The 26,991-nt window shown below is 39.7% G+C and overlaps 1 protein-coding gene across 1 annotated transcript in view; it reads left to right on the top strand.

Moving 5' to 3' along the window:
• DNAH5 (dynein axonemal heavy chain 5) overlaps positions 1-26,991 on the top strand; it is a 1,563,391-nt gene that overhangs the window by 866,856 nt on the left and 669,544 nt on the right. Inside the window, 1 exon segment of the mRNA XM_053715797.1 lies at positions 8,874-9,075. Within this exon segment, the coding sequence (XP_053571772.1) occupies positions 8,874-9,075 (202 nt within the window).

The raw sequence follows: 26,991 nt of genomic DNA, 5'->3' as shown, positions 1-26,991 counted from the left end.
ATTATGTTCCCTAACGGTTGTGCTGGGGAATGTGGGACTACATGTTCTAACTGTTCTGCAATGGTGGCGCCAGGCCGGGGATCAGCATGCATGCAGTGACAAGAATTAGCGGTAGTAGCAGTTTGGTTCTCTGTATTCTGTAATGTTTCCTAATGGTTGTGCTGGGGACTGAGGGACTAGCTGTTTGTTAAATTAGTACGCCCTCTATGAGGTAACTAAAAACAGTTGTGAATTAATTGATGTTGAACAAATAAACAAGTGCTGGTAACAAACATACTTTATTCATATTGGTGTGTATAGTCCATCCATGTGATTGTGTAAAGTTTAGTAGTTAAACATTCATACAAAAAAAGGAGCGCTGGTTAAAAATAGGAGGTGTTTCTATCCACCTATAGATAACCTGCTAAACAGCGAAAAAGTCCCTATAATCTATTTTTTGTGTAGCATTTAATTATTCAGGCTAAAAATTGTTGAATATATATAGAAAATATCCTATAAAAATACAATAAAGAAAAAATACATTTATTACATTAAATACAAGAATACTTCTGGAATAGAATCAATTAGCTAAAAACACAGACATATTACAGTCGTTACAATATGCACATAAAATTATAGTTACACAAAGAATCTAAGTTATAGTTACACAGAGAATTTGATACAACTAGGCAAGCAAGTCTTGTGGGATATGGTATAGCGGAGTTTAATCCAGAGCCTGAAAAATTCCAGCAACGGTTGTATACCGCGTCTTTTTTGCTCCTGCTTTAGAAAAGTTCAAACATCCAAAAACGGCTTGAAATATAAGGCATCAAACAGCTAACATGGCTGTAGTGGTAGAATGTCCTTAGAACTTGTTGTGAGTTATTTTTGTTTAAAGAACCTTTAATAGAGCTCAGGTGATTTTTGGAAGTGTTGGGTTAGTTACTTGTAACGGTTGTCGATGTATAGCATTCAGCCTATACCAAACACACAGACCGTTTGTATTTCCCCTTCCTACACCTGCTTCTACAGGTACTCTTCTGGTTCAAAGTTTACACAGCTTAATGGAATTGAGCAACGCGTTTCCGAGGTCTCCCTCCTTTCTCAAGCTCAATTTCCAGAAGATTGCTGCCTCTTTTTATAGGCTGGTTGCAAGTAATTAAAGGGACAGTCAACACTCGATATAAAAGTATCTGATATTTAAAAATAAAAAACAAAGATCCGCCTGCACCCCGTACCCCTTTTGTCTTACCTACTTACTTCTCCTAGTAATCATAGTTGATAACTTCTATAATATGATGTAAATATGGCAGCCTAACTCCCCCCACCGTTACGTAGCTACCTTCTTCTTCAAATGATCGCCAATTAGAATCCAATCATCGGTAAAAAATTGCAAGCGCGTGCCATATTTACATATTATTATAGAAGTTATCGACAATGATTCCTAGGAGAAGGAAGTAGGTAAGACAAAAGGGGTACAGTGCAGGTGGATCTTCGTTTTTTATTTTTAAGTATCAGATACAGTTATCTCGAGTGTTGACTGTCCCTTTAATGTGTCATATAGTATGTGTGTTTTTCATTAATCAAATTAACATTACAATCAATCTAAACATTTTTTTATAGCATAGGTAGTCTATATCTCTAAAAGATAGCTTATTAGAGGTGTGTGTGTGTGAGCGGACCCGTCACCCAGATGGCTCTGGGGTTTACTGCCTGGGTTGCTGGGAAATTTGCAGCTGTCTGTCAGTGTTCAGGGCTGTGGAGTTTGCTGTGGCTGAGGATGTGTACCCAGTCCAGTCTGTGAGTGCGGTCCATTCCTGTGTTTTGTATCTACATAGGGGAGGTTACAAAAGCCTGTGTCACCCTGGGAGGTTCCGAGTTGGTTTGTTTGGAAGTATGCATTGTGTGGGTGCTGGTTTAGGGTCCCAGGAAGGGGGAGACCTTGTCGTGGTCCTAGGCTTGATCCTTTGGCACCAAATGTAACTGACTTCCCCCTGTTTTGCTTTTAAACATTGCTGTGAATTTGCTGGCGAGTGCCGGGTTTTCTGTGTGTTGTGTGTGTATATATATATATATATATATATATATATATATATATATATAAACAGTGTTCTTAAATCTTACAATAAGTTGTTATATGAACTTAGAACATATACAATAAAATAATTTCTAGATGAAACACAATACATCTAATTAATACTAATAAAATTTCGTATAAATTAAAACCTTTTTAACCTCTAAAATGTGTTGTCAACAAATCAAAATATATGCATATATATTCAACAAAATAAAATGAAAAAACTCAATTGATTTTCATTTGGGAACTTTTTTAAAAAAAATTATGTATAAAAAATATGTAAGAAAAAAATAAGTAAGAAAAAAATAATATATATTAAAAAGGCAAGAGGCATATAGGAATGGGGTTTTAAATAATGAAATTATTTGGCGCCAAGTATGACGCACAACGCAAACTGAAATTTTGTTTGGCGCTAACAACATCCGGAAATGATACACTCGCCTCATTGAAGACGCAACCTTGTGCAAGGAACTCAGCCTCAACTAAGACCCCGTATGATTTTGCATCATCGAACATACATTTGCGCCAAAAAATTATTGCGCCAAGAATGACGCAATAAACTTTGGCATTTTGCACCCTTGCAAGCCTAATTTTGCCCGTAAAATTTTATGAAAAAGCAGTCAATTGAAAAAAGTTTAAACCCCAGGAAAGAAAAATATTTTCCTAAATATGTTTTTCTCCCAAATATGAAACTGATAGTCTGTAAAAGGAAATATACATAAACCTGACTCATGGCAAATATAAATACAATACATATATTTAGAACTTTATATAAATGCATAAAGTGCCAAACCATAGCTGAGAGTGTCTTAAGTAATGAAAACATACTTACCGAAAGACACCCATCCACATATAGCAGATAGCCAAACCAGTACTGAAACAGTTATCAGTAGAGGTAATGGAATATGAGAGTATATCGTCGATATGAATAAGGGAGGTAGGAGATGAATCTCTACGACCGATAACAGAGAACCTATGAAATAGATCTCCCGCAAGAAAAACCATTACATTCAATAGGTGATACTCCCTTCACATCCCTCTGACATTCACTGTAGTCTGAGAGGAATCGGGCTTCAAAATGCTGAGAAGCGTATATCAACGTAGAAATCTTAGCACAAACTTACTTCACCACTTCCATAGGAGGCAAAGTTTGTAAAAACTGAATTGTGGGTGTGGTTTAGAGGTGTATTTATACAGGCATTTTGAGGTTTGGGAAACTTTGCCCCTCCTGGTAGGATTGTGTATCCCATACGTCACTAGCTCATGGACTCTTGCCAATTACATGAAAGAAATATATGCTATTGATGAAAAACTCGCAAAAAAAAAAGATATTAAAGTGAATCCAAACTTTATCTTTATTTAATTTCTATTCTCACTTTGGGCAGTAGATGGCACTGTTGGATGCTGTAAGAAAATTCTGTCTCATACTATAACGAGCTTGTTTGTGGATACAATTTGATAATTGCTACATTGTGAACTAAAAGTCTAACGCCTAGATTTAGAGTTTTGCGGCCAAAGGGGTGCGTTAGCTATGCATGCTTTTATCTGGCCGCACCTTTTAAATACCGCTGGTATTTAGAGTTCACAGAAGGGCTGCGTTAGGCTCCAAAAAAGGAGCGTAGAGCATATTTACCGCAACTGCAACTCTCGATACCAGCGGTGCTTACGGACGCGGCCAGCTTCAAAAACGTGCTCGTGCACGATTCCCCCATAGGAAACAATGGGGCTGTTTGAGCTGAAAAAAAAACCTAACACCTGCAAAAAAGCAGCGTTCAGCTCCTAACGCGGCCCCATTGTTTCCTATGGGGAAACACTGCCTACGTCTGCACCTAACACCCTAACATGTACCCCGAGTCTAAACACCCCTAACCTTACACTTATTAACCCCTAATCTGCCGACCCCGCTATCGCTGACCCCTGCATATTATTTTTAACCCCTAATCTGCCGCTCCATACACTGCCGCCACCTACATTATCCTTATGTACCCCTAATCTGCTGCCCCTAACACCGCCGACCCCTATATTATATTTATTAACCCCTAATCTGCCGCCCCCAACGTCGCCGCTACCTACCTACACTTATTAACCCCTAATCTGCCGACCGCATCTCACCGCTACTATAAAGTTATTAACCCCTAATCCGCCTCACTCCCGCCTCAATAACCCTATAAGAAATAGTATTAACCCCTAATCTGCCCTCCCTAACATCGCCGACACCTAACTTCAATTATTAACCCCTAATCTGCCGACCGGAGCGCACCGCTACTATAATAAATGTATTAACCCCTAAAGCTAAGTCTAACTCTAACACTAACGCCCCCCTAAATTAAATATAATTTAAATCTAACGAAATAAATTAACTCTTATTAAATAAATTATTCCCATTTAAAGCTAAATACTTACCTGTAAAATAAACCCTAATATAGCTACAATATAAAGAATAATTACATTGTAGCTATTTTAGGATTAATATTTATTTTATAGGCAAATTTGTATTTATTTTAACCAGGTACAATAGCTATTATTGCTAAAATAGTTAAAATAATTTCAAAATTACCTGCAAAATAAATCCTAACCTAAGTTACATTTAAACCTAACACTACACTATCAATAAATTAATTAAATAAAATACCTACAATTACCTACAATTAAACCTAACACTACACTATCAATAAATTAATTAAATACAATACCTACAAATAAATACATTTAAATAAACTAACTAAAGTACAAAAAATAAAAAAGAACTAAGTTACAAAAAATAAAAAAATATTTACAAACATTAGAAAAATATTTACAAACATTAGAAAAATATTACAACAAGAATAGGGTAGGGCAAATATTTAATTTAGGGGGGTGTTAGGGTTAGACTTAGCTTTAGGGGTTAATACATTTATTATAGTAGCGGTGCGCTCCGGTCGGCAGATTAGGGGTTAATAATTGAAGTTAGGTGTCGGCGATGTTAGGGAGGGCAGATTAGGGGTTAATACTATTTCTTATAGGGTTATTGAGGCGGGAGTGAGGCGGATTAGGGGTTAATAACTTTATTATAGTAGCGGTGAGATGCGGTCGGCAGATTAGGGGTTAATAAGTGTAGGTAGGTAGCGGCGACGTTGGGGGCGGCAGATTAGGGGTTAATAAATATAATATAGGGGTCGGCGGTGCTAGGGGCAGCAGATTAGGGGTACATAGGGATAATGTAGGTGGCGGCGGTGTACGGAGCGGCAGATTAGGGGTTAAAAAATTTTAATAGAGTGGCGGCGATGTGGGGGGACCTCGGTTTAGGGGTACATAGGTAGTTTATGGGTGTTAGTGTACTTTAGAGCACAGTAGTTAAGAGCTTTATAAACCGGCGTTAGCCCAGAAAGCTCTTAACTACTGACTTTTTTTTGCGGCTGGAGTCTTGTCGTTAGATTTCTAATGCTCACTTCAGCCACGACTCTAAATACCGGCGTTAGAAAGATCCCATTGAAAAGATAGGATACGCAAATGGCGTAGGGGATCTGCGGTATGGAAAAGTCGCGGCTTGAAAGTAAGCGTTAGACCCTTTCCTGACTGACTCCAAATACCAGAGGGTGGTAAAAACCAGCGTTAGGAGCCTCTAACGCTGGTTTTCACGGCTACCGCCCAACTCTAAATCTAGGCCTAAGTATCAAGTTAGTTAAGCCGTAAAAACTATGCCTACACTGATATATCCTCAGTCGTTTAATAATTAATAAACAGCTAGATTACAAGTCTGTGTGTTCGCCTTTTAACGCTGAAAATATGGTATTTTCAGCGTTAAAACAGCAACGCAGCCATTACAAGTCTTTTAGCCTGTAACGGCAACGCAGCCATTACAAGCCTTTTAGCCTGTAACGCAACGTCAGTACCGCACTCTTAAAAATGATGTTTTTTAATGGGATTCCCATAGCGCTGGTATTACGAGTTTTGCGTTCTGGCTAAAAAAAACGGCGTTACAGCCAAAAATGACAAGATCCGTAACACCATCTAAAGTCAGTAGTTATGAGTTTTACACTACAAAGCTGTAGCCTGTAACATAAAACGCATAACTAAAGTGTTAAAAAGTACACTAACACCCATAAACTACCTATTAACCCCTAAACCGAGGCCCTCCCACATCGGAAATACTATATTAAATTTATTAACCCCTAATCTGCCGCTCCAGATATTGCCGCCACTTTTAAAAAATATTAACCCCTATTCCGCCGCTCCCTGACATCGTCACCACTATAATAAACTTATTAACCCCTAAACTGCTGCCCTCCCGTATCGCAAACACTAAGATCGTTCAAGCGGGACTTCAATAACTGTAAGTGAATCTTCGGGGGTTAGTGATAGGTTTTTTTTGTAAGGGTTTTATGGGTGGGTTTTTTTTTAGTTTAGGGTTTGGTAAATGCAAAAGAGCTAAATGTCCTTTTAAGGGCAATGCCCATCCAAATGCCCTTTTCAGGGCAATGGATAGTTTTTTTTTAGAGTTAGGTTTTTTATTTTGGGGGTTGGTTGGGTGGTGGGTTTTACTGTTGGGGGGGTCTTTGTATTTATTTTTTACAGGTAAAAGAGCTGATATCTTTGGGGCAATGTCCCATAAAAAGCCCTTTTAAGGGCTATTGGTAGTTTATTGTAGGCTAGGTTTTTTTTTATTTTGGGTGGGCTTTTTCATTTTGATAGGGCTATTAGATTAGGTGTAATTCTCTTTTTTTATTTTTGATAATTTCGTTTTTTATTTTTTGTAATTTAGTGTTTTTTAATTTTTTTTAATTTTAGGTTTTAGTGTAAGGCAGGTTAGGTTTTATTTCACAGGTAAGTTTGTATTTATTTTAGATAGGTAGTAAATAGTTAATAACTATTTACTAACTAGTCTACCTAGTTAAAAAAATACAAACTTACCTGTAAAATAAAAATAAAACCTAAGCTAGCTACAATATAACTATTAGTTATATTGTAGCTAGCTTAGGTTTTATTTCACATGTAAGTTTGCATTTAGTTTTATATAGGTATTATTTAGTTAATTATTGTAACTTTAATTTAGCTCTATTTAAGGTATGTTAAAGTTAGGGGGTGTTAGGGTTACGTTAGGGTTAGGTTTAGGGTTAGGGTTACGTTAGGGTTAGGTTTAGGGGTTAATAGTTTATTTTAGGTTGTTGCAATGTGGGGGGCTGGCGGTTTAGGGGTTAATAGGTTTATTTAGTGGTAGTGATGTGGGAGGCCAGAGGTTTAGGGGTTAATAACTTTAATATAGTGGCGGTGATGTTGGGTTGCAGGGGAATAGGAGTTAATAACTTTAGTATAGTGGCGGCGATATCAGGAGCAGCAGATTAGGGGTTAATAGTTTTATTTAGGTGGAGACAATATCGTGGGCGGCAGATAAAAGGTAATTAACATGATGTTGGTGTCAGCAATGTCGGTGGGGTGCAGATTAGGGGTGTTTAGACGTGGGGTTTATGTTAGGGTGTTAGGTTTAAACGTTAGTTTTTTTCCCCATAGACTTCAATGGGGCTGCGTTACAGAGCTTTTCTTTCCGCGATCGCAGGTGTTAGACTTTTTTCTGACACCTTCTCCCCATTGATGTCTATTGGTGAAGTGTGCACGTCAAAACAGCACTTGTATTTTGGTGTGGTATGGAGCTTAAAAGACCATATCGCTTTCACAAGCCGGGTTTTTTAAAACTTGTAATGGCTGAGCTATAGGGGGTTAAATAACGCTACTTTTGTTGTGTTCTTTAATTTCCCTATAGCGCTCAAAACTCGTTATCTAGCTGAAAGTATACTACATTAAGGGATAAATTAATAAATTAACAAATAGGTAAATGGGTAGATAGATGAATCATACAGAGTAAAAAATATAAAACAAGTCAATATAAGAACATTTTTATTCTAAAATGAAGCTCCCTGGGTCAAAATCTATAGACCAGATGGAATTCCGGAAGTATTCTTGTATTTAATGTATTCTTGTATTAATTCTGGTACTTAATGTAATAAATTAATTTTTTTCTTTATTGTATTTTTATAGGATATTTGTATTTTTATAGGATATTTGCTATATATATTCAACAATTTTTAGCCTGAATAATAGAATGCTACACAAAAAAAAGATTATAGGAACTTTTTCACTGTTTAGCAGGTTACCTATAGGTGGATAGAGACGAATCCTATTTTTAACCAACGCTCCTTTTTTTGTATGAATGTTTAGCTGTTTTTGATCATTTTCTCTAGATCTGTTTGTAGAAGGAGCTCAGTGTTTTTTAGTTGCGCAAATAACCCTTGCTGGTTTGTCTTTAAAAAGTTTAGGAGTTACCACTCTCTCATGCAATACTTGTAACCTTAGGTGAATATTCTTATAAGTTTCCTCAATATAACCCATTCCAAGTGAAAACCCTACATTATCTACCAACGGCTTTATATTATCAATTATATAAATGGATATTTTACCAAGATTAAAATGAGGATTAAAAAATGCTATGTCACATGACCATATACACACACCCACACACACACACACACACAGATGCAAGTCCTTGTGAACATTTCCTAAAAAAAGTTAAATTATACCCTGACCAAAAAATATTATGGCCGAAAAACAGCCTAAAAATTAGGGGGGGGGGGGGGGGGGGGGAGAGCAGAATTGTGAGTGCCTAGGGCAGCACAAAATCTAAATACGCCACTGCGAGATCAATAGTAGAAACAACAATGCATGAAAGGGGTGTGAACTTTGATGGCTTGAGCCTTTTTCAACCTATATTACTATTTAACTATGTACATTTATTTGAATTCACGCGTGTTTATTGTATGTTTTTGTATCTTTCTGTTTACTTTAGGATGTCATTACAGCTTTGGAACATTTCAAATGTTACCATCATATCTGGAAAAGTGAAAGGGAAAGTGTAATTAAAAAATTTGTTGCTGGGAACCCATTGTTGTCAGAGTTTGAGTCTCAGATTCTTCATTTCCGTGATCTTGAATTGAAAATATTTTCTGAACCTGATTATATTTGTGTTGGAGCCATTGCTATGTATACAGGTATGTACTGAAACTGTAAAACTGTATGAAACACTTATAAAAAGTCAGTTTAGAGCAAAATCCTTTCATATTCACTGTGAGAGATTTCAGTTTTTTGCCATCACAACATGACCTCCTCAGCAAATTTAAAACTATTTGCCTAGGCAAAAGCCTTCAGCCTAACTAGTGTTCAGGCAAATATTTTTGCATGTTTCTTTCAGGTTTTAGTTACCGCATCTGGCCAAATGGGATAAGACCAGGTACCACATCAAGGTCTCTTCCAAAACCCGAGTCCCTAAACAGCCACACAATGCAAGCTCTCAATCCAACAAACTGGGAACAAGTGAAGGGTGGACAGGCTTATGTAATTGCCCTAGACATATACAAAACACGGAAGGGGACTGCACTCTCAGACCGGACTGGGTACACATCCGATGACCCTGCAACATGCACAGCCCTGGGTGCACAATGGCACTCCCAGGAAGCTGCACTGTCCCAGTGGCGTAGCGTGGGGGGGGGGGGCCACAGGGGCGGTTGCCCCGGGCGCATAATTATGGGGGGCCCAAAGCCTCCACCAGATAGTAAACTGTGACAGTCAGTCCCAGACTCCAGCGGCGCTTTGGCAACTTGGCAAGCAAAGGGAGAATAAACATTCTAGCAGGCGCCCTGCTGTTCTGTCTTGAGTCTCAAGCAAGAGTGAACTTCAATTGTCAGTCAGTGTCGTCTGTGAGTCTGTGCCGCCTGTAAGTGTAATCCGACTCTGCCTGAATGTTACCTGCTGACTAGCGTTACAGTTTACATCACTAGTTAGAACGTCGGGTCCTGACTCCTCCCACTCCCAGCACGCAGGTCAGGAGGGACCGAGGGAGCAAGAAGTGGAGGAATACTGTCTCTAGTGCGTCGTGCCCGCCCGTGACTTTAAAAGGTAAGTAATGTGGGAGCCTGGAGGAGAGGATAAAGGGATGTCGGTGGCTATATTGACTACAAATTATCACTAGCTCACAATGCAGCCATTAAACATGCTAAGAGGAATGGAATGTTAACCCGGGCCAGCCCAGGAACACCCTGAAATTTGCAAACACTCAGACTGAAAATTGTCTGATCAATGTGACACACTGCATTGGGAAACCTTGATTACAACAAGCATCTCTTCTCATGTCATTACAGCTGAGCCTTGGCCATTGGGAATACGTGCTGCCCTGCACTCTGTAACTTACTTCATTAAAACTTGTACATGCTATGTATCAGCCATAGCATGTACAAGTTATAATGAAGTTACAGAGTGCAGGGCAGCACGTATTCCCAATGGCCAAGGCTCAGCTGTAATGACATGAGAAAAGATGCTTGTTGTAATCAAGGGTTCCCAATGCAGTGTGTCACATTGAGCAGACAATTTTCAGTCTGAGTGTTTGCAGTGTTACCTACTGTACTGGTGGAAGAGACTCAGTCAGTGCTAATGGGTTAGGGGGGCGCAATTCTTACCTTGCCCTGGGCGCTGACAACCCACGCTACGCCACTGCACTGTCCCCAGAGTCACAGGCAGTTATCCCCAGACAGGTCTGGGTGCAAGGCCCATAGGGAAAATTACAAAACAAATTAATACAGCACACAGAGAAAGTCCAGCACTCGCTTACAAGCTCTCAGCTAAGATTAAAAGCAAAAATGGAAGAGTTAGTTACCACATCTGGCCAAATTGGATAAGCCCAGGTACCACATCAAGGTCTCTTCCAAAACCCGAGTCCCTAAACAGCCACACAATTCAAGCTCTCAATCCAACAAACTGGGAACAAGTGAAGGGTGCACAGGCTTATGTAATCACCCTAGACATATACAAAACACGGAAGGGGACTGCACTCTCAGACCGGACTGGGTACACATCCGATGACCCTGCAACATGCACAGCCCTGGGTGCACAATAGCACTCTCAGGAAGCTGCACTGTCCCCAGAGTCACAGGCAGTTAACCCCAAACAGGTCTGGGTGCAAGGCCCATATATATATATAAGGCAACAAACGAAAGCACTCACTCTCAGGTCTTGTTAATAGTGGGTCATAAACCAGTGTTTATTGACGTTTTGGGGTACACACAGACCCCTACGTGATTCTGATGAAGGGGTCTGTGTGAACGTCAAATCAAACGTCAATCAATACTGGTTTATGACCCACTATTAACAAGACCTGAGTTTGTTGCCTTATTCATTTCATGTTTGCACCCAGGCAGTTGACCCAGGAGGGCGGATTTACTTTCAGGATTGCGTTTTATATATATCAAAATAACAAGAGTATTGCATTGAGCAAGTTGACAAGCTTTTGGAAGAGTTCCTTCCTTTATCAAGTCTGGAGCAATACTGACCAATTCAATGGACTTTACAGATTAGTTTACAGAAAGTGCAGGGAGAGGAGGAGGTGTCGTAAAAATCATGAGGGGGGCTTAGGTAACAGGCAGACAGTGTCCAGTGTAGGAGAACAGACAGGGGAAATATATAGCTTTACATAGAGCATATACTGACATAAAGTTATATATCAACATTGAATCAATATCTATAAAGATGTGAAATTGCATATACAGGGGGAATACAAAAGTAAAAAAAAAAAACAAAAGGCAAAAGTGTGGACATAGGCTTACCTGTGTACCTATGTATAAAGAATGTGGAATATAAAATGTAATTGACTGAATGAAAGTACATTAAAAAAAAATTTGATAATGTGTTAAGAACCCAGAGTCCGAATTTAGTCCAGAATTAAACAAGTTGAAGTGCATTATCATTTTCATTTCAAACGTTTTTCTTTCCATGGTGTTTTTGAAGTTGCCTCTGAGAATTTTGATTTTGAGGTTTTGGATGGAGTGGTCAGGTTGGGTGAAATGGTGACCAACAGGAGTACAGTATTTTGTTTCACAGTGATTTTTGATTGAGTGTCTGTGTAAGTTCATCCGAAGGTGCAGTTTTTGGCTTGTTTCTCCAATATAGTATCCCACTTCACATGCAGTGCAATGTATCATGTATACCACATTTGCAGATATACATTAATATGCCCCTTTAATGTTATAGGATTTATTATTGTGATTTGCTGTGCTGCTTTCACAAACGTGTTGACACAGTTTGCAGAGAGCTTTATAGCAGCACTTGGTTCCATTCTGAGTGTTCTTTTTCTCAAGGGGTAGCTTCCTATGGACCAGTTTCTGCTTTAGGTTAGGTGGTTGTCTGTATGCCAGGATTGGGGGTTTTGGAAAAAAAAATTGAGTGTGGGATCCTCTAAGAGTAGTGGCTGTAAGTCTAAAGTTTTATGATTTTTCGTATCCCTTCCACAGCAGGGTTGTATTTGACTACTAGTGGGATACGTGATATGTTTTTCTTCTCCCTGTATTGTAGTAAGTGTTCAGGTGGAGTATTGAGGGCAGAGTTATTTTTTTATTTATAATCCTTGTTTTATAACCTTTTTCTCTGAATGATTGGGACAGTGTGATGAGGTGTTTGTCACGGTCCTTGGTATCTAAGCAAATTCTGTGGTATCTTGTAGCCTGACTGTATATTATGGATTTTTTAATGTGATTGGGATGGTAGCTGGAGCTGTGGAGTTAGCTGCATCTATCTGTTGGTTTCCTGTATACAGATGAGTGCAGTTTGCCATTTGTGATGGATATTGTTGTATCCAGGAAGCTGACACAGTCTCTAGAAAAGTTAATTTTAAGCTTGATTGATGCATGAAATAGATTAAATGATTTATGAAAATGTTCAAGTTTTTTTTCTCCTTCTGTCCATATGATGAAAATATCATCTATGTAGCGAAAGTATTTGAAGGGTTTGTGAGGGTGAGTGGCTAGGAATCTCAGTTCTAAGTCAGCCATGAAGAGGTTTGCATACTGTGGTGCCATTTTGGTGCCCATGGCTGTTCCCATGGTTTGTAAGTAGATGGAGTGGTTGAAGATGAAATAATTGTAAGTATAAATTCTGTAAGTTTACTGACTGTAGAAGCACTATATGTCTTGTTAGGGCTGTCGGAGGAAAGAAAGTTTAAGCAGGTATCAATACCATCTTTATGTGGAATATTGCTGTACAGGGATTCTACATCCATTGTCACAAGTATAGTATCCTCTGGCAGTTCTGTTATCTGGCTGATTTTGTTAAGAAAATCAGTGGTATCTTTTATAAAGCTAGTGGTGTTAATAACTAAGGGCTTAAGAATTTTCTCCACTAGGCCCGATATTTGCTCAGTCAGAGTGTCCATGCCTGTTATTATTGGTCTTCCTGGGTTCCCTGGTTTGTGGATTTTTGGGAGCATGTAGAATGTCCCTATGCTAGGGTTATAGGGCACCAATTTGTCCAGTTTATGGTGCGTGTGTTTAGGGAATGTTTTAATTCGTTTTCTAAGTTGCAAAGTGTATTCCTGGGTGGGGTCCTATTCCAGTTTTTTGTAATAAGTTTGATCTGATAATTGTCTATTTCCCTCTCTGTTGTAGTCCTGTGTATTCATGATCAAAACTGCTCCTCCCTTGTCCGCAGGCTTAATGGTAATATTTTCATTATTTCTTAAGTTTTTTATAGCATTTTTTTCTAAGTGTGAGAGGTTATACATTATTTTTTTCTGCAGTGTGCTGAGCAGAGATGAAGTTCTCAACCAGAAGCTTTCAATATAGCAGTCCAATTTTGTGTTGCGTCCTCGTGCATGTGTGAAGATTGTGTTCTTTATCCTTCCATTGTAGTCCTCCATAGTGCTGGTATTTTCTTTGTCATAGAAGAATTCTTTTAGCCGCAATCTCCTGAAGAATTCTTCTAAGTCTGAGTACAGTTGGATTTTGTCTAGATTTGTACTTGGACAGAATGATCATCCTTTACACAGTACTGGCCCTGACAGGTGGTAGTTTGAAAGGTTCACAATCCCTAAGTTTTCTGCATAGTTTTCTTGGTTGATGACAGTTTGTGTTTTGAAAGAGGTGCTGTTATTGTCTGTGGATGTTTGGTCATTTGTTGTTGAAGTTGTAGTTGATCTGTCACCTGGAGCTCTATTTTCTTGCATTTGGTGTTTTATGACAGGCATGCAAGTTTCTTCTTTTTCTTCTTGATAAAATTTTGTTGTTGTGCTTTGTGGAAGTGTTGCATTCCTTTTATATATATATATATATATATATATATATATATATATATATATATATATAAAATTATATATAGGTATCAATATATACAGCATAAAAAACAATAACAAAAGGCAAATTCAGCGCTATAGTACTTCTAAGCAAAGGGCATATAAAAATATGAATGAAGAGAAAAACAAATATAAATCAAAATACAAATATAAAATATATTGCTATTAAGTCCCAAAGAGTCTCAAATGTGCAGGTAAAGTCTCTTTAGTAAATCCAGCTGCAGCTACTCTGTATATTCGGCAGTCCTTCGGCCAAACGGAGTATACTGTAGTAGAGACTTAACTAAAAAACTGAAACAGAGAAAAGCACAGCTCTGATTCACAGATTTATTTGTGCAGCGTACATGCACTATCTGCATACACTTACATCAACACATTTAAAAGAAAGCACATGGAGGGTGTGCCCAAGCAGCGTTCTGAACAGGGCGCACACTCTGAGAGCTCTGAGCAGAGGTTTTGATAATCCGCCGATTATTGACATATAACAGCAAGATTAAAAGCATATAATCCAAAAGCATTGCAGCACTGTCACTTGTGACCCTATATTTATTCTTCTCGCTGTATGCATGACGCTGGGACTACAGATTGGAACATTAAGGCCTAATGCGGCGGCCTACTACTAGGCATTCACCTCCCCCCTAGGAAGAGCTGGGTCATCAGTGCTGCCTGGTATCCTGGCTTACTGAATCTTTTCATATCCTAACACTGATTCGACCTTAACTGGGCATAATACCAAGTTTGGACTGGCGCTATCACTCTAGCTCTGCACCAAGCAAACCACTAAGAGCTTCCAGCTTAACAGAGCAGATATCTATACAGCAAGGACCCAAACAGCCCTGAAAGAAAGCAGAGACAATGTAAGGTATGGAGGCACTGACACAGTATAACCTACGCTTTGCAAACTTCGAGAGGCTCATGAAATTACTAAAAGAGAGAGCCACAATTGATAACCTTATGAGCAAATTGTGTGCCACTAACATACAAATAAAAGTTAATGAGGAAGATCGGATACCTGTTAGTCAAAATGGTGCTGTGAAGACTGCGCACACAGCAGACGCAATGTGCCCACAACGGGAGCCTTCTCTGAATAACCACAGTATCTTCTGGCCAGAAGAACCATCCCTCACTAGGGAACTAATGTCGGAACACATCGACTCACTTGACAATGATGTCGGGCCTACGTATAAGCTCCTACATACAAGAGACCACCATGTGGCCACTGCAAAACCAATTCAACTGGATTGCATTAATAGTCCGCTTCGGTCCTCTCCTACAGGCCAGAGACTGGCATTGAATGGACATCAAGGGGGCGGGGGGAGCTCCCAAAACAAATAAGAGTGCTGAGCTGTGGGACCTTTTGCCGTATATTACCCAGGTGGCTGGGGAACAGAAAGACCACAGAGGAAGGCAGGTGGACCCGAGCGGTCTGTACAGCCTCACACAGCTTATACTCCCTTTGGAACCGCACTGTGAAGACAAACTAGTAAGACTCTTGCCCAGAAAGACTTGGTTTGACAGTTATCCACAAAAAGTAACACTGGCTACTCCAGACTCTGGATTTTACGATCAGGCTATTGCAAGGGGCTGACATTGACTCAATTTATCACTTGGGCCGCCAAATCCTTGTGATGGAAACTCTGGCAACCATATAAAGTTGACACACAGTTTATTCAGTTTATACGTTGCTCCCTAATGTTATACAGCTTATGCATTGACCATAGCAATCTTCTTTTAGTGATAGCTTGTCTGTAGCGGTAATAGAATATACACTGCAACGGCACAATAAGGCACCGCTCCTATATCTGCAAACCTCTTTTTGCGGATTGCGGCTTGGGCCGCAGGATAGGGGATAACAATATATCACTGCTCAAGGGGAAGACCTTGGCCCCTAGGGAAAAGTTTGTTACAAATAGCTGGCCATCAACATCTATCCAAACATACATTTTTAGACAAGCAATAAGATACAATGTCCCCCCTCTCTCACACGTGTACACATATAATTAATTAATTTAAAAAAAAAAAAGAGAGGGAAAAAGTAGGTATTACCCCAAGACCAGTAGAGATAAGAAGTGTCATGTTTAAATATTAACTTTAAGAACAACTGTCTGCTCAGTTTTGGTCCTTAACTCATTTATGTCCTTTTATTTTGTTTTCTGTTTAGTATGTTTTTCCTAAGTATTATTCACATATATAACCCCCATATTGCCTATACACATACACGGTCCAAGAGAGGCCTATTTAGATAGCTGGGGCAAAATTGAGGTTCAATAACTAATGCTCATGGCCTTGTTTTCGATCTATTTTTAATATATGATAGATATCGCTTGAAACCCTGGATGTGGGAATATCCATGTAATATATCTACAGATTTCAAACCCAGTGTCTTAAATCATCATCGTTTAATAATGCAGCGATATATATGAGTATTACACAATTATAGCTGATGCATGGCTCTAACAATGTGAAATACCTTTTTGTAACATCTCTGATGTATTCCATGTATTTTTACGATCTACTGTAAAACCTCATGTTATTTTAATAAAGCTCTTTGAAAAAAAAAAAAGAAAAAAAAAAAAAGAAAGCACATCAATATAAAAAAAACATCCACTCGGCTACTCTCCTTCAATGGCATTACGTGATACCACAGCCTTACCAACTTCTCGGCATCTGAGTCCTATTTCTGAACTCCCGCAATCCGTTTTTGGAAAGGCGATGTTTGGGTGTGCTGCATTGAGGTGTGTTTTTGTCCCTCATTACCTTCCGTAGGTTCATCCATGGATGCTACCGTACGCCCAAAGGTTAAGCCGTTGAAGGAGAGTATATATATATACTGTGTATATATATATATATATATATATATATACATATATATATATATATATATATGTACCTACGTATTTAATGTGTTTATATGTGTATATATGTCTGTAAATACATTTATACACATATAAATACATAAATATATATGTACACATATATAGACATATATTTATATACTGTATATACATATCTATCTTTAAGGATCTATATGTATGTACCTTTTTTGTGCAATATTTTTTGAGAATATTTTTTATTAGACAGTGTTATTATTAGTGTAACTGTACTTTGATATATATGATAAAGATATTTAAAATCAGATGCGCCTATCAAATTTGACATACAGTGTGACAATCTTTTGTCTAAGTGATTCCCCTAAGGGACAGTGATAGTGACCACTAATAAAATAAGTGCAATCAAAACAACCAATCTACAATATCCAAAGATATAGATTAGAACAATACAAACTTAAACCGTAATGGCAGTCTTAAAGGAAAAGTCCACACTAAAAGAGTATTGATTGGAGTTTCCAGGCAGCAAAGCTCATTCCAAATGTGAAATTGGCCAGTAGCAGGATCTGTAGAAAAGAAGAAGAGAAGAGGCGCCAAATAGTGTGTACCGTTTGTAAAGTATGCAGCCAGACCCCCAAAATTACGGCTCCTACTTACTAGATATTCAGCACTTGAGAAGTGCCACAAAAACCTTCTGAACAATTAGCAGCCGTCCAGCAAGCTGTAGTGGCAGATCTGTTCCTCCAATATAGAACTGTATAAAGGATATAAGAACACACAGGCACCACAATAGTGTATATCAGTGAGTAGGTGGACTTGTACGCATAACAACGAAATATACTCACAATGTGGTAAGCACTTGATAAGTGCCACAAAGACCTCCTGGACAATTCTCAGCTGTCCAGACCACTGTTTCCTCAGGCAAATCTCGGCAATCTCAGATGAAAAGAACAGGGGAACAGAGGTGTTGTAACTCGAACTAGCTCTCCACATATGGCAGTTAGAGGTGACAGTAAAAGTACTAAAAAGGCCGTGTTACTGATAAAAAAAATGTTTTTATTAAAAACAACTAAGCCACAACGCGTTTCCCGGTACCTATGACCGTTTCATCAGGTGTCCTGATTTTAACTAAACTAACTAAAGATTTTTTTTATCCCCATGATCTATTTTGCTATAGAGGTGAAAGACTTGGGGTATGAAATATGATATGATCGACTAATGGTGTGACCTCTATAGCAAAATAGATCATGGGGGATATAAAAGTCTTTAGTTAGTTTAGTTTAAATAATAGTATCTAATTCTTAAATATTAAATATGCAGTTAGGTAGTTCTCTTATGTGCTTGTTAAAATTCAGGTTTCTATTGTTCAATATTAATCTTTTGAATCACTGATTCATGGTAAGCTTTTTAGTCAAAGAGACTTATAAGCAGGAACATTTGTTACAAGTCTCATTTATAAGTGCAAACTCATTCTAGTGCATAAACCAAATTACGAATAATAGATCTTAGTACTGGACTGATAGTTATATTTGAGAACCATTGTATTATAATGCTTCACATAGTTAGATAGTAGGATTTAAACGTTTTGTAACTTTGCATGTTTCTAATGTATATTTTGAAAGTTGTGGGCTCATATTGGCACAAACGACAGCAGTACAATATTTAAGGGCAGCATATATATGTTTTCCTAGGGAATGGCCCATGGTTGTTATTTGTTGATCTAAACTTGTACATTTTGTCTGTTAGAGGTGCTTCATGCTTTTTCACTTTTACTTCAATTTTCTTTTCGACATTTATCCTCTGATAATCTCTTCTAACTATGGTTTTAAAATATTAATGTTTAAGATTAATATTAACATTTTGTTTATTTGTGTTGATAGAGTTGTTTTAATCATGTGACTTATGTGCTTAGAGTTTGACCAATGGTTAGCTGATAATGTTCTTAAATACACCTGTGATCAATAATGGAAAGCAGCATCTATGACTAAGGCATAAGCCGAAACGCGTAAGATGTGTGTTTCAGCTCAGCTTTATTATTAAAATAAAGGTTTATAGAATTTTCTTGGAGTGCCGGATTTCCTAATTTTTCAAATAACCTTAATCTAAACCACTAAAATAATTAAATAATATGGCAGAAGGATTCTTACTGCAACATTATTTAAACCAAACTTATGCATATACACACATACAGAGCTAGAGTTTCTCTCACCTAGTTTTTTTACTCCACTGAAGCTCCAGCCACCAACTGTTTCTTCCACTCAATTGTATCCAGTGTTGTCAGCATGTTGTACTTCTCCCCCCCCCCCATCCTTTTCCTTTCCCCTCTACAAAAGCCTGCACTGCCAGGGCCCAGTAAAAGTGCAGTGCTCATATTTAAAAAAAAATAAAGTGTTTAAAATAAATAAAACATGCAATTGCTCAACTGAACACCTTAGAGAGAATGGTGCCCTCAAGCAAAGTTGCCCCTGCTCACCATTTGGTGCCAAGGCACCCAGGGAAAATGACCCCTGCTCGCCAATAGGTCTCCAGGTACTCCTGGATAGTGCCCCTGTATGCTAATAGACCCCTGCTCACCAAGAGAGATCTAGGTACCCCAGGAAAGTGGCTCCTGGTTACCAATAGTTGCCCAGAGATCTTGGGAAAGTGAGCCCTGTTTTCTAATAGGTGCCCAGAAACTCCTGGAAAGTGGCCCCAGCTCATCAATAGGCACCAAAGAAAAGTGGGGCCACTTGCCAATAGTCACCCAGGTACTCCTGGAAAGTGGCCGCTGCTCACTGTTGTACAGTGACAGTGGCCCTGCTTGCAAATAGATACCCAGTTACCCCAGGAAAATGCCCCCTGCTCACTAATAGATGCCCAGGCACTAAGGGAAAGTGGCCCCTGCTTGCCAATACATGCCCAGGTACCCCAGGAAAGTGTCCCCTGTTCCCTAATATTCACCCAGGTACCACAGGAAAGTGGCCGGCCCCTTTTCACTAATATGCAGGAAGGTACCCTGGGAAAGTGGTCCCTGCTTGCCAATAGATACCCAGTCACTCCGGGAAAGTGGCTCCAGCTCATCAATAGGAGTCTAGGCAACCCAGGCAGGTGGCACCTGTTCGCTAATAGCTGCCCAGGAACCTTCAAGGAGAGTGGCTTCTGCTAAGCAATATTTGCCCAGGAACTCCAGAAAAGTGGCCCCTGCTCGACAATAGTTGCCCAGGCAACCATGAAAGCAGATTCTGCTAATTAATAGGCTGCCAGTCACTCCAGGAAAGTGGTCATTCTGCCAAATACGTGGAAAAGGCATCCCGGGAAAGTTGATCCTGCTCATCAATAAGCACTCAATCACCCCCGGAAAGTGGCCCTGCTCAGCAAAATACACTCTAGCACCCTGAGAAAGTGGCCCCTGCATACCAATAGGTGCCCAGGCACACCATGAATGTGGCCCCTGCTCATTAATGGGCACACAAGAACCCCAGGATAGTTGCCCTTGCCAGCCAATATTTGCCCAGATACCCTTGGGAAGTGTCCACTGCTCTCCCAATAGATGCATGCAACCTGAAAAAGTGGCCACTACTTCTAGGCATTCCAGGAAAGTGCCCCCTGCTCACCAAAATGCACTCAACACCCTGGGAAAGTGGACTCTGCTTACAAGTAGGCTGCCAGGCACCCCTGAAAAGTGTCCCTTGCTCACCAACAGGCTCACAGGCACCCCAGAAAAGTGTCCCTGGTCGCCAATAGGCACCCAGCACCCCTAGCTCCCAGGCATCCCAGAAAGTGTCCACTGCTTACCAAATTTACCAAGCACCCTGTGAAAGTGGCCCCTGCTTGTCAAAAGGCTCCCAAGCACCCCAGAAAAGTTGCCCCTGCTCACCAATAGGCAACCCAGGAAAGTGGCCTCTGCTAGGCAATAGTTTTTTAGACACCCTGGGAATGTGGCCCCTGATCAACCAATAGGCACACAGGCACCCCAGAAAAGTGTCCCTGCTAGCTAATAGTAACCCAGGCACCCTGGGAAAGTGACTTATGCTCATTATAACACACCCAAGCCCCCTAGGAAAGTAGCCCCTGCCAATAGGCACCCAAGCAAGGGCCACTTTTCCAGAGTACCTGGGCTTCTATTGGCAAGTAGGAGACACTTTCCTAGAGTGCCTGCGCACCTGTTGGTATGCAGGGGTCATTTTCCTGGAGTGCTTGGGCACATATTGGAGAGCAGGGGCTACTTTAATTGAGGGTTCCTAAGTGGCTATTGCAAGCAGGACCCACTTTGCTGAGGTCCCTGGGGGCCTATTGACAAGCTGGGTCCATATTCTGGGAGTGCTTGGTTCCTTATTGGTGAGTAGGGGCCACTTTCCTGGTGTGTCTGGACGCATCTTGGTGAAAAGGGACCACTTTCTTTGAGAGTTCCTACTGGCAAGAAGGGGCCGCTTGAGTGCCTATTGATGAGCAGGGGCCACTTTTCTTGGGTGATTGGCAGCCTATTGATTAGCAGGGTCTGCTTTCCTGTGGTGCCTGGGCACCTATTGGCAAGCTGGGGACACTTTCCCGGGGTGCCCGGGCACATAATACCTAGCAGGGGCCACACTCTTCAGGGTCCCTAGGTGGCTATTAGCAAGCAGTGGCCACTTTCCTTGGTTGTCTAGGTTCCTATTGAGGAACTGGGACCACTTTCCTGGAGTGCCTGGTCATTTATTGACAAGTAGGGGCCACTTTCCCTGGGTGTCAGGGCACCTATTGGCGAGCTGGGACCACTTTTCTGGTGTACCTGAGTGCATATTATTGAGCAGCAGCCATTTTCTAGGAGTACCTGTTTGTCTATAGGTGAGCAGGAGCCACTTTCTTTGGGTGCCTGGGCATGTGTTGATGGTTTGCTTGATGGTTCCTGTGCGGCTATTAGTGAGCAGGGTCCACTTTCCTGGCCTTCATTGGTGTCTATTGATGAGCTGGGCCACTTACCTTGACAGTTCCTGGTAACATATTCAAAAGCAGGGCCTACTTTCCCAGGTTGCCTGGGTACCTATTGGTGAACAGGAGCCACTTTCCTGGGGGTACCTAGGTGCATATTTGTGAGCCAGGGACACATTTCTGGGGTACCTGAGTGTCTATTGGTGAGCAGGGTCCACTATAACTGCCTATCAACACGTAGGGGCCCTACCTGAGGTCCTTTTGGTGAGCAGGGGCAATTTTCCCTGGGTGCCTTGGTGCATATTGGTAAACATGGGCCACTTTGCTTGAGGGTTCCAAGACAGCTAGATATTAGAGACCAGGGCCACTTTCAGCAGATAAAAGTTAAAGGGGTAAGAAGTAGATATAGGTCTTTAACACCAATTGTCAAAGTCTGGCAGTCACATAAGCCCAATGTCTAACCTGGGTAAGCACTGTACATAGACCTTTGCCACATAACACAGTAAAAATCCTCACTTACTGTGAGAAGCCCATTCAGCAGAATCAACGTCTGAATTCATGTCTGTAATGCCAATCACCCGGTCCCTGGATCAGAAGTTTCCTCTGCTCTGTATCCTCCTTCAGGTGGGCAAACCCTTTACACTCTCTTGGTCCTGATGTCTGTTGCTTCCGTAGTGCACTCCATAACTGTGATCCTCTTATTCGTTAGTCAAATGCCTCCAACCAATCCCCTGCAGGATACTCCATCCACTTGTGCTCATTTACGGCAATCAAGCACTGAAATTCAAGAAATCCAAGGAACACCAAGTAGGAGTATACAATATAGCTTTTATTTATATTGCACAAATAAAAACGGGGTATGAAATAAAACCCCTGGGGGTAAATCTGTGGCTAGGAGTATGGCGTAAGCCAAAACACATCAGCCTGACTCTTTATCTGCATTCAATCTACTGTTTTTACCCATATGGGTTTAATATCATACTCCGTTTTTATTTGTGCAATCTAAATAAAAGCTATATTTTATACTTCTACTTGGGTGCTCCTTGGATTTCTTGAATTTCACTTTCAGGGAATCCCTGAGCAGATATTGTTGAGCAATGGCCACTTTCTTGGTGTGCCTGGGATTGTATTGGTGAGCAGGGGCCATTTTCCTGAGGGTTCCAAGGTGGCTATTAGTGAGCAGGGGTCACTTCCCTGGGGTCTCTAGGTTCCTATTGATGAGCTAGGGCCACTTACCAGGAGTGCCTAGCAACCTTTAAGCAAGCATGGGACACTTTTCAAGGATGCCTGCGCACCTATTGGTGAGCAGGAGACCCTTTACTAGGAAACCTAGGTGCATATTGTTGAGCAGGGGAAACTTTCCTGGGGTACCTAGTTGTCTGTTGGTGAGCAGGGGCCACTGTCACTGCCTATTAGCAAGCCACTATCCAGTAGAACCTAGGTACCAATTGTCGAGCAGGGACCCTTTTCCGTGGGTGCCTTGTCGCATAGATACATACATAGTAGATAAGGTTGAAAAAAGACTGAAGTCCATCGAGTTCAACCTATACAAATCTAAAATACTTACAAAAAGCTCCAGTTAAGCTTAAATAGCCCCATTAAAATGTGACCCATTTAATACTAGCAATCATATCCATGAATTTTGTTTATATACAGAAATTTATCCAGACTATTTTTAAATGTATCTATGGTATTGGCATTCACTACCTCCTTTGGTAATGAGTTCCACAATTTTATTGCTCTTACAGTGAAAAAACGTTTCCGTTGCAGGAGATTAAATCTCTTTCCTCCAACCTTAAATTATGACCTCTTGTCAGAAGCAATTTTCTTAGAATAAACAGAGCTTCTGCCATCTCTGTATATGGGCCTTGAATATATTTATATAAAGTAATCATGTCACCTCTCAAGCGCCTTTTTTCTAAAGAAAACAGACCCAGTTTGGCTAGCCTCTCCTTATAGGTTAATTTCTCCAATCCCCTTATTAGCTTTGTGGCCCTTCTCTGAACTTTTTCTATTTCTGCAATATCTTTTTTAGCAATTGGTCCCCAGAACTGCACTCCAAACTCAAGGTGAGGTCTTACCAGGGCTTTATATAATGACAGAATTATGCTTTCCTCCCTTGAATCAATGCCTCTTTTAATACATGCTAGTATCTTATTAGCCTTTGAAGCCGCTGCCCTGCATTGTGCACCCATCTTTAGCTTGTTATCTATTACTACTCCCAAATCCCTTTCCTCCTGTGTTTGGCTAAGTCTTGTCCCATTTAAAAAATACGTAGCCTGCTTATTTTTACTTCCAAAATGTAGAACCTTGCATTTTTTCGTATTAAATCTCATTTTCCATTCACTTGCCCATAGTTCTAATTTTAGCAAATCCCTTTGTAAAGAGAGTTCGTCCTGCTCTGACCTTATGACCTTACTTAATTTAGTATCATCTGCAAAAATAGAGATGTCGCTATTTAATCCTTGCTCCAAGTCATTTATAAAAATATTAAAAAGAACAGGGCCCAGTACTGATCCCTGGGGGACGCCACTGATTACCTTTGTCCAATCTGAGTATGATCCATTTACTACTACTCGTTGCTCCCTATCTTTTATCCAGTTATTTATCCATGAGCTAACATTTTCAGCTATTCCCAGTCCCTTAATTTTGTGCATTAATCTCTCATGTGGCACTGTATCAAATGCCTTTGCAAAATCTAAGTATATCACATCAACTGATTCCCCTTTATCTATATTTTTACTTACTTCCTCGTAGAATCTAATTAGATTATTTTGACACGATCTATTTCTCCTAAAGCCATTCTGATTAGAACTCATAATCTTGTTTACACGAATATGCTCATCAATATAATCCCTTATAATCCCTTCAAATATCTTCCCCACTATTGATGTCAGACTAACTGGTCTATAGCTTCCTGGATCATCCCTGCTTCCCTTTTTGAAGAGTGGCACCACATCAGCTTTACGCCAATCCTGGGGTACCATGCCTGAGGATAATGAGTCTTGAAAAATTAAGAGTAAAGGTTTGTCTATAACAGTGCTAAGTTCCCTTAACACCCTTGGGTGTATTCCATCTGGGCCTGGAGTTTTATTTACCTTAATATTTTCCAGTTTTTTCCTGATATCCTCTAAACAAAACCCAGTTAGTGGTATGGACTGGCATGTTCTATTCTGTTCCAAAGTATCATTCAATGGTTCCTCTCTTGTGTATACTGAAGAAAAAAAACTGGTTTAGTACCTCAGCCTTCTCCCTGTCATTATTTATCATGCTACCCTCCACGCATTTTAATGTACCTATATTATCCTTCTTAGATTTTTTGCTATTTATGTACTTAAAGAACCTTTTAGGGTTAGACTTAGAATCCTTGGCAATTAATTTTTCATTTTCAATTTTGGCTAATTTGATTGCTTTTTTGCATGCTTTGTTACATTCCTTATAAATATTGTATGCTGAGTCTGTACTATTTTCTTTTAATAATTTAAATGCCCTACGTTTTTTCCTAATTTCTTTTAACACATTTTTATTTAGCCATAACGAATATTGGTGAGAATTTCAGGGAATTGGCTTTAAAAGCTGAAAAAAACTAAAACAAACATGCAAAACTATTTGCCTGACTACTTGTTAGGCAAAAGGCTTTTTAAAAATGTTTTTTAAAGCTAAAGCAACTATTTTTCTAGGCAAAAGCTATTTGCCTACCATATATACTTTGTATGTATATATATATATATATATATATATATCTCAACCATTTGATTAGAAAAGAAGAATATATCTTGCATATTCACAGAGTTTAGGGGTTTTAGCACTCTTTATGTTAGCTCAGTTAGTCACCAGAGTGAGAGTCGCACCCATCACACACTGTTAAGAAACGGCAATCAAAACATTGCTATAATGCAGAGACATTTATTCACATCACAATAAAATATATAGGATTACTAAGTGATGCATCACTACATATTGAAAACATGACTATACATAAATTTCTAAGCAACCAAGTGATATAAAATTGGGCAATCAGCCCCTAAACATAACCTAGAATCACTAGCATTTATATTTAGCATAAAGTAGCCATTTTAATCAGCTGATTTGAAACTTGTGTGGCAAACTGATGAAAGTTCGACACTGTAGCAGACAGCCTCACCACAAATATATTAAAATGGAGGCTTACGAGGTAAAAGCGTCCTCCTAAATTCTACTACAAGTGTTTCTTTTGGGCCTCAGAAGAAAAGATACAGAGCTATCAGTTCAAACTACTGAAAGTTCAACAATGTAGCAGACCGCCTCTTAGAGGCTCACGAGGTAAAAGCATTCTCTTGAATTTTACTACAAATGTTACTTTTCGGCCTCAAAGAGAAAAATGCAGAGCTGATAGTTCATTATGTAATTCAAATCAAAGTAGTTATTCAGCATCAACAAAAAGTATCCTGACATTTTGACGTGTGCTGTTCGGCAGCACAGTTTCCATCAAGCTATCTAGAGCTCCATGCGAGGAAATAAAACTTAGGATAAATTGTACCTTGTAAACAAACTGTTCCAGTCTGTCCCGGCATATGCAGTAAGCCTTGAAGTGAAACCGCTGCAGCCTTTGAATGCTCTTTTCCATGAGCCTGTTTACCGGTAACCACCGGGTTAAAGTGTTCTCAAAACTCTTGGCTTGGCAACTTCACAAAGACGGAACATCAGGCTGCTGAAACAGGTGTACTCTGTCTTTTGCACGGTCAACGTACGTTTCGCCCCACAATGCTTTGCAATTCACCAGGGCCTCTTCAGGACTGATTCCTACAGGTACCATCTCTTACTTATTGGATCACAATGCAAGGCGTGGCTTAGATTTAACTAAAACCTTTGCTTATTATTAAGGTGATTGTGCCTTTAGAGATATATTGATTACAGCTAAAAATAAACATGTGTAAACAGATTTAGCACTGAACACCGCTTCTCTATGGCAACGGCCTTCACCCAAATTAAATCAGACATACCTTCTTTTTATATAAACATTTTACGAGTATGCTATTTTTTCATCAAACATTAATTTTTAAACATTTTGCAACAATTTTTTGGAGGCAATACAGACTTCA

Source organism: Bombina bombina, chromosome 5, assembly GCF_027579735.1.
Source record: "Bombina bombina isolate aBomBom1 chromosome 5, aBomBom1.pri, whole genome shotgun sequence".
NCBI lineage: Eukaryota > Metazoa > Chordata > Amphibia > Anura > Bombinatoridae > Bombina > Bombina bombina.
Note: the sequence above shows the minus strand (reverse complement) of the source record. Positions and strands in the feature narration are given on the sequence as shown.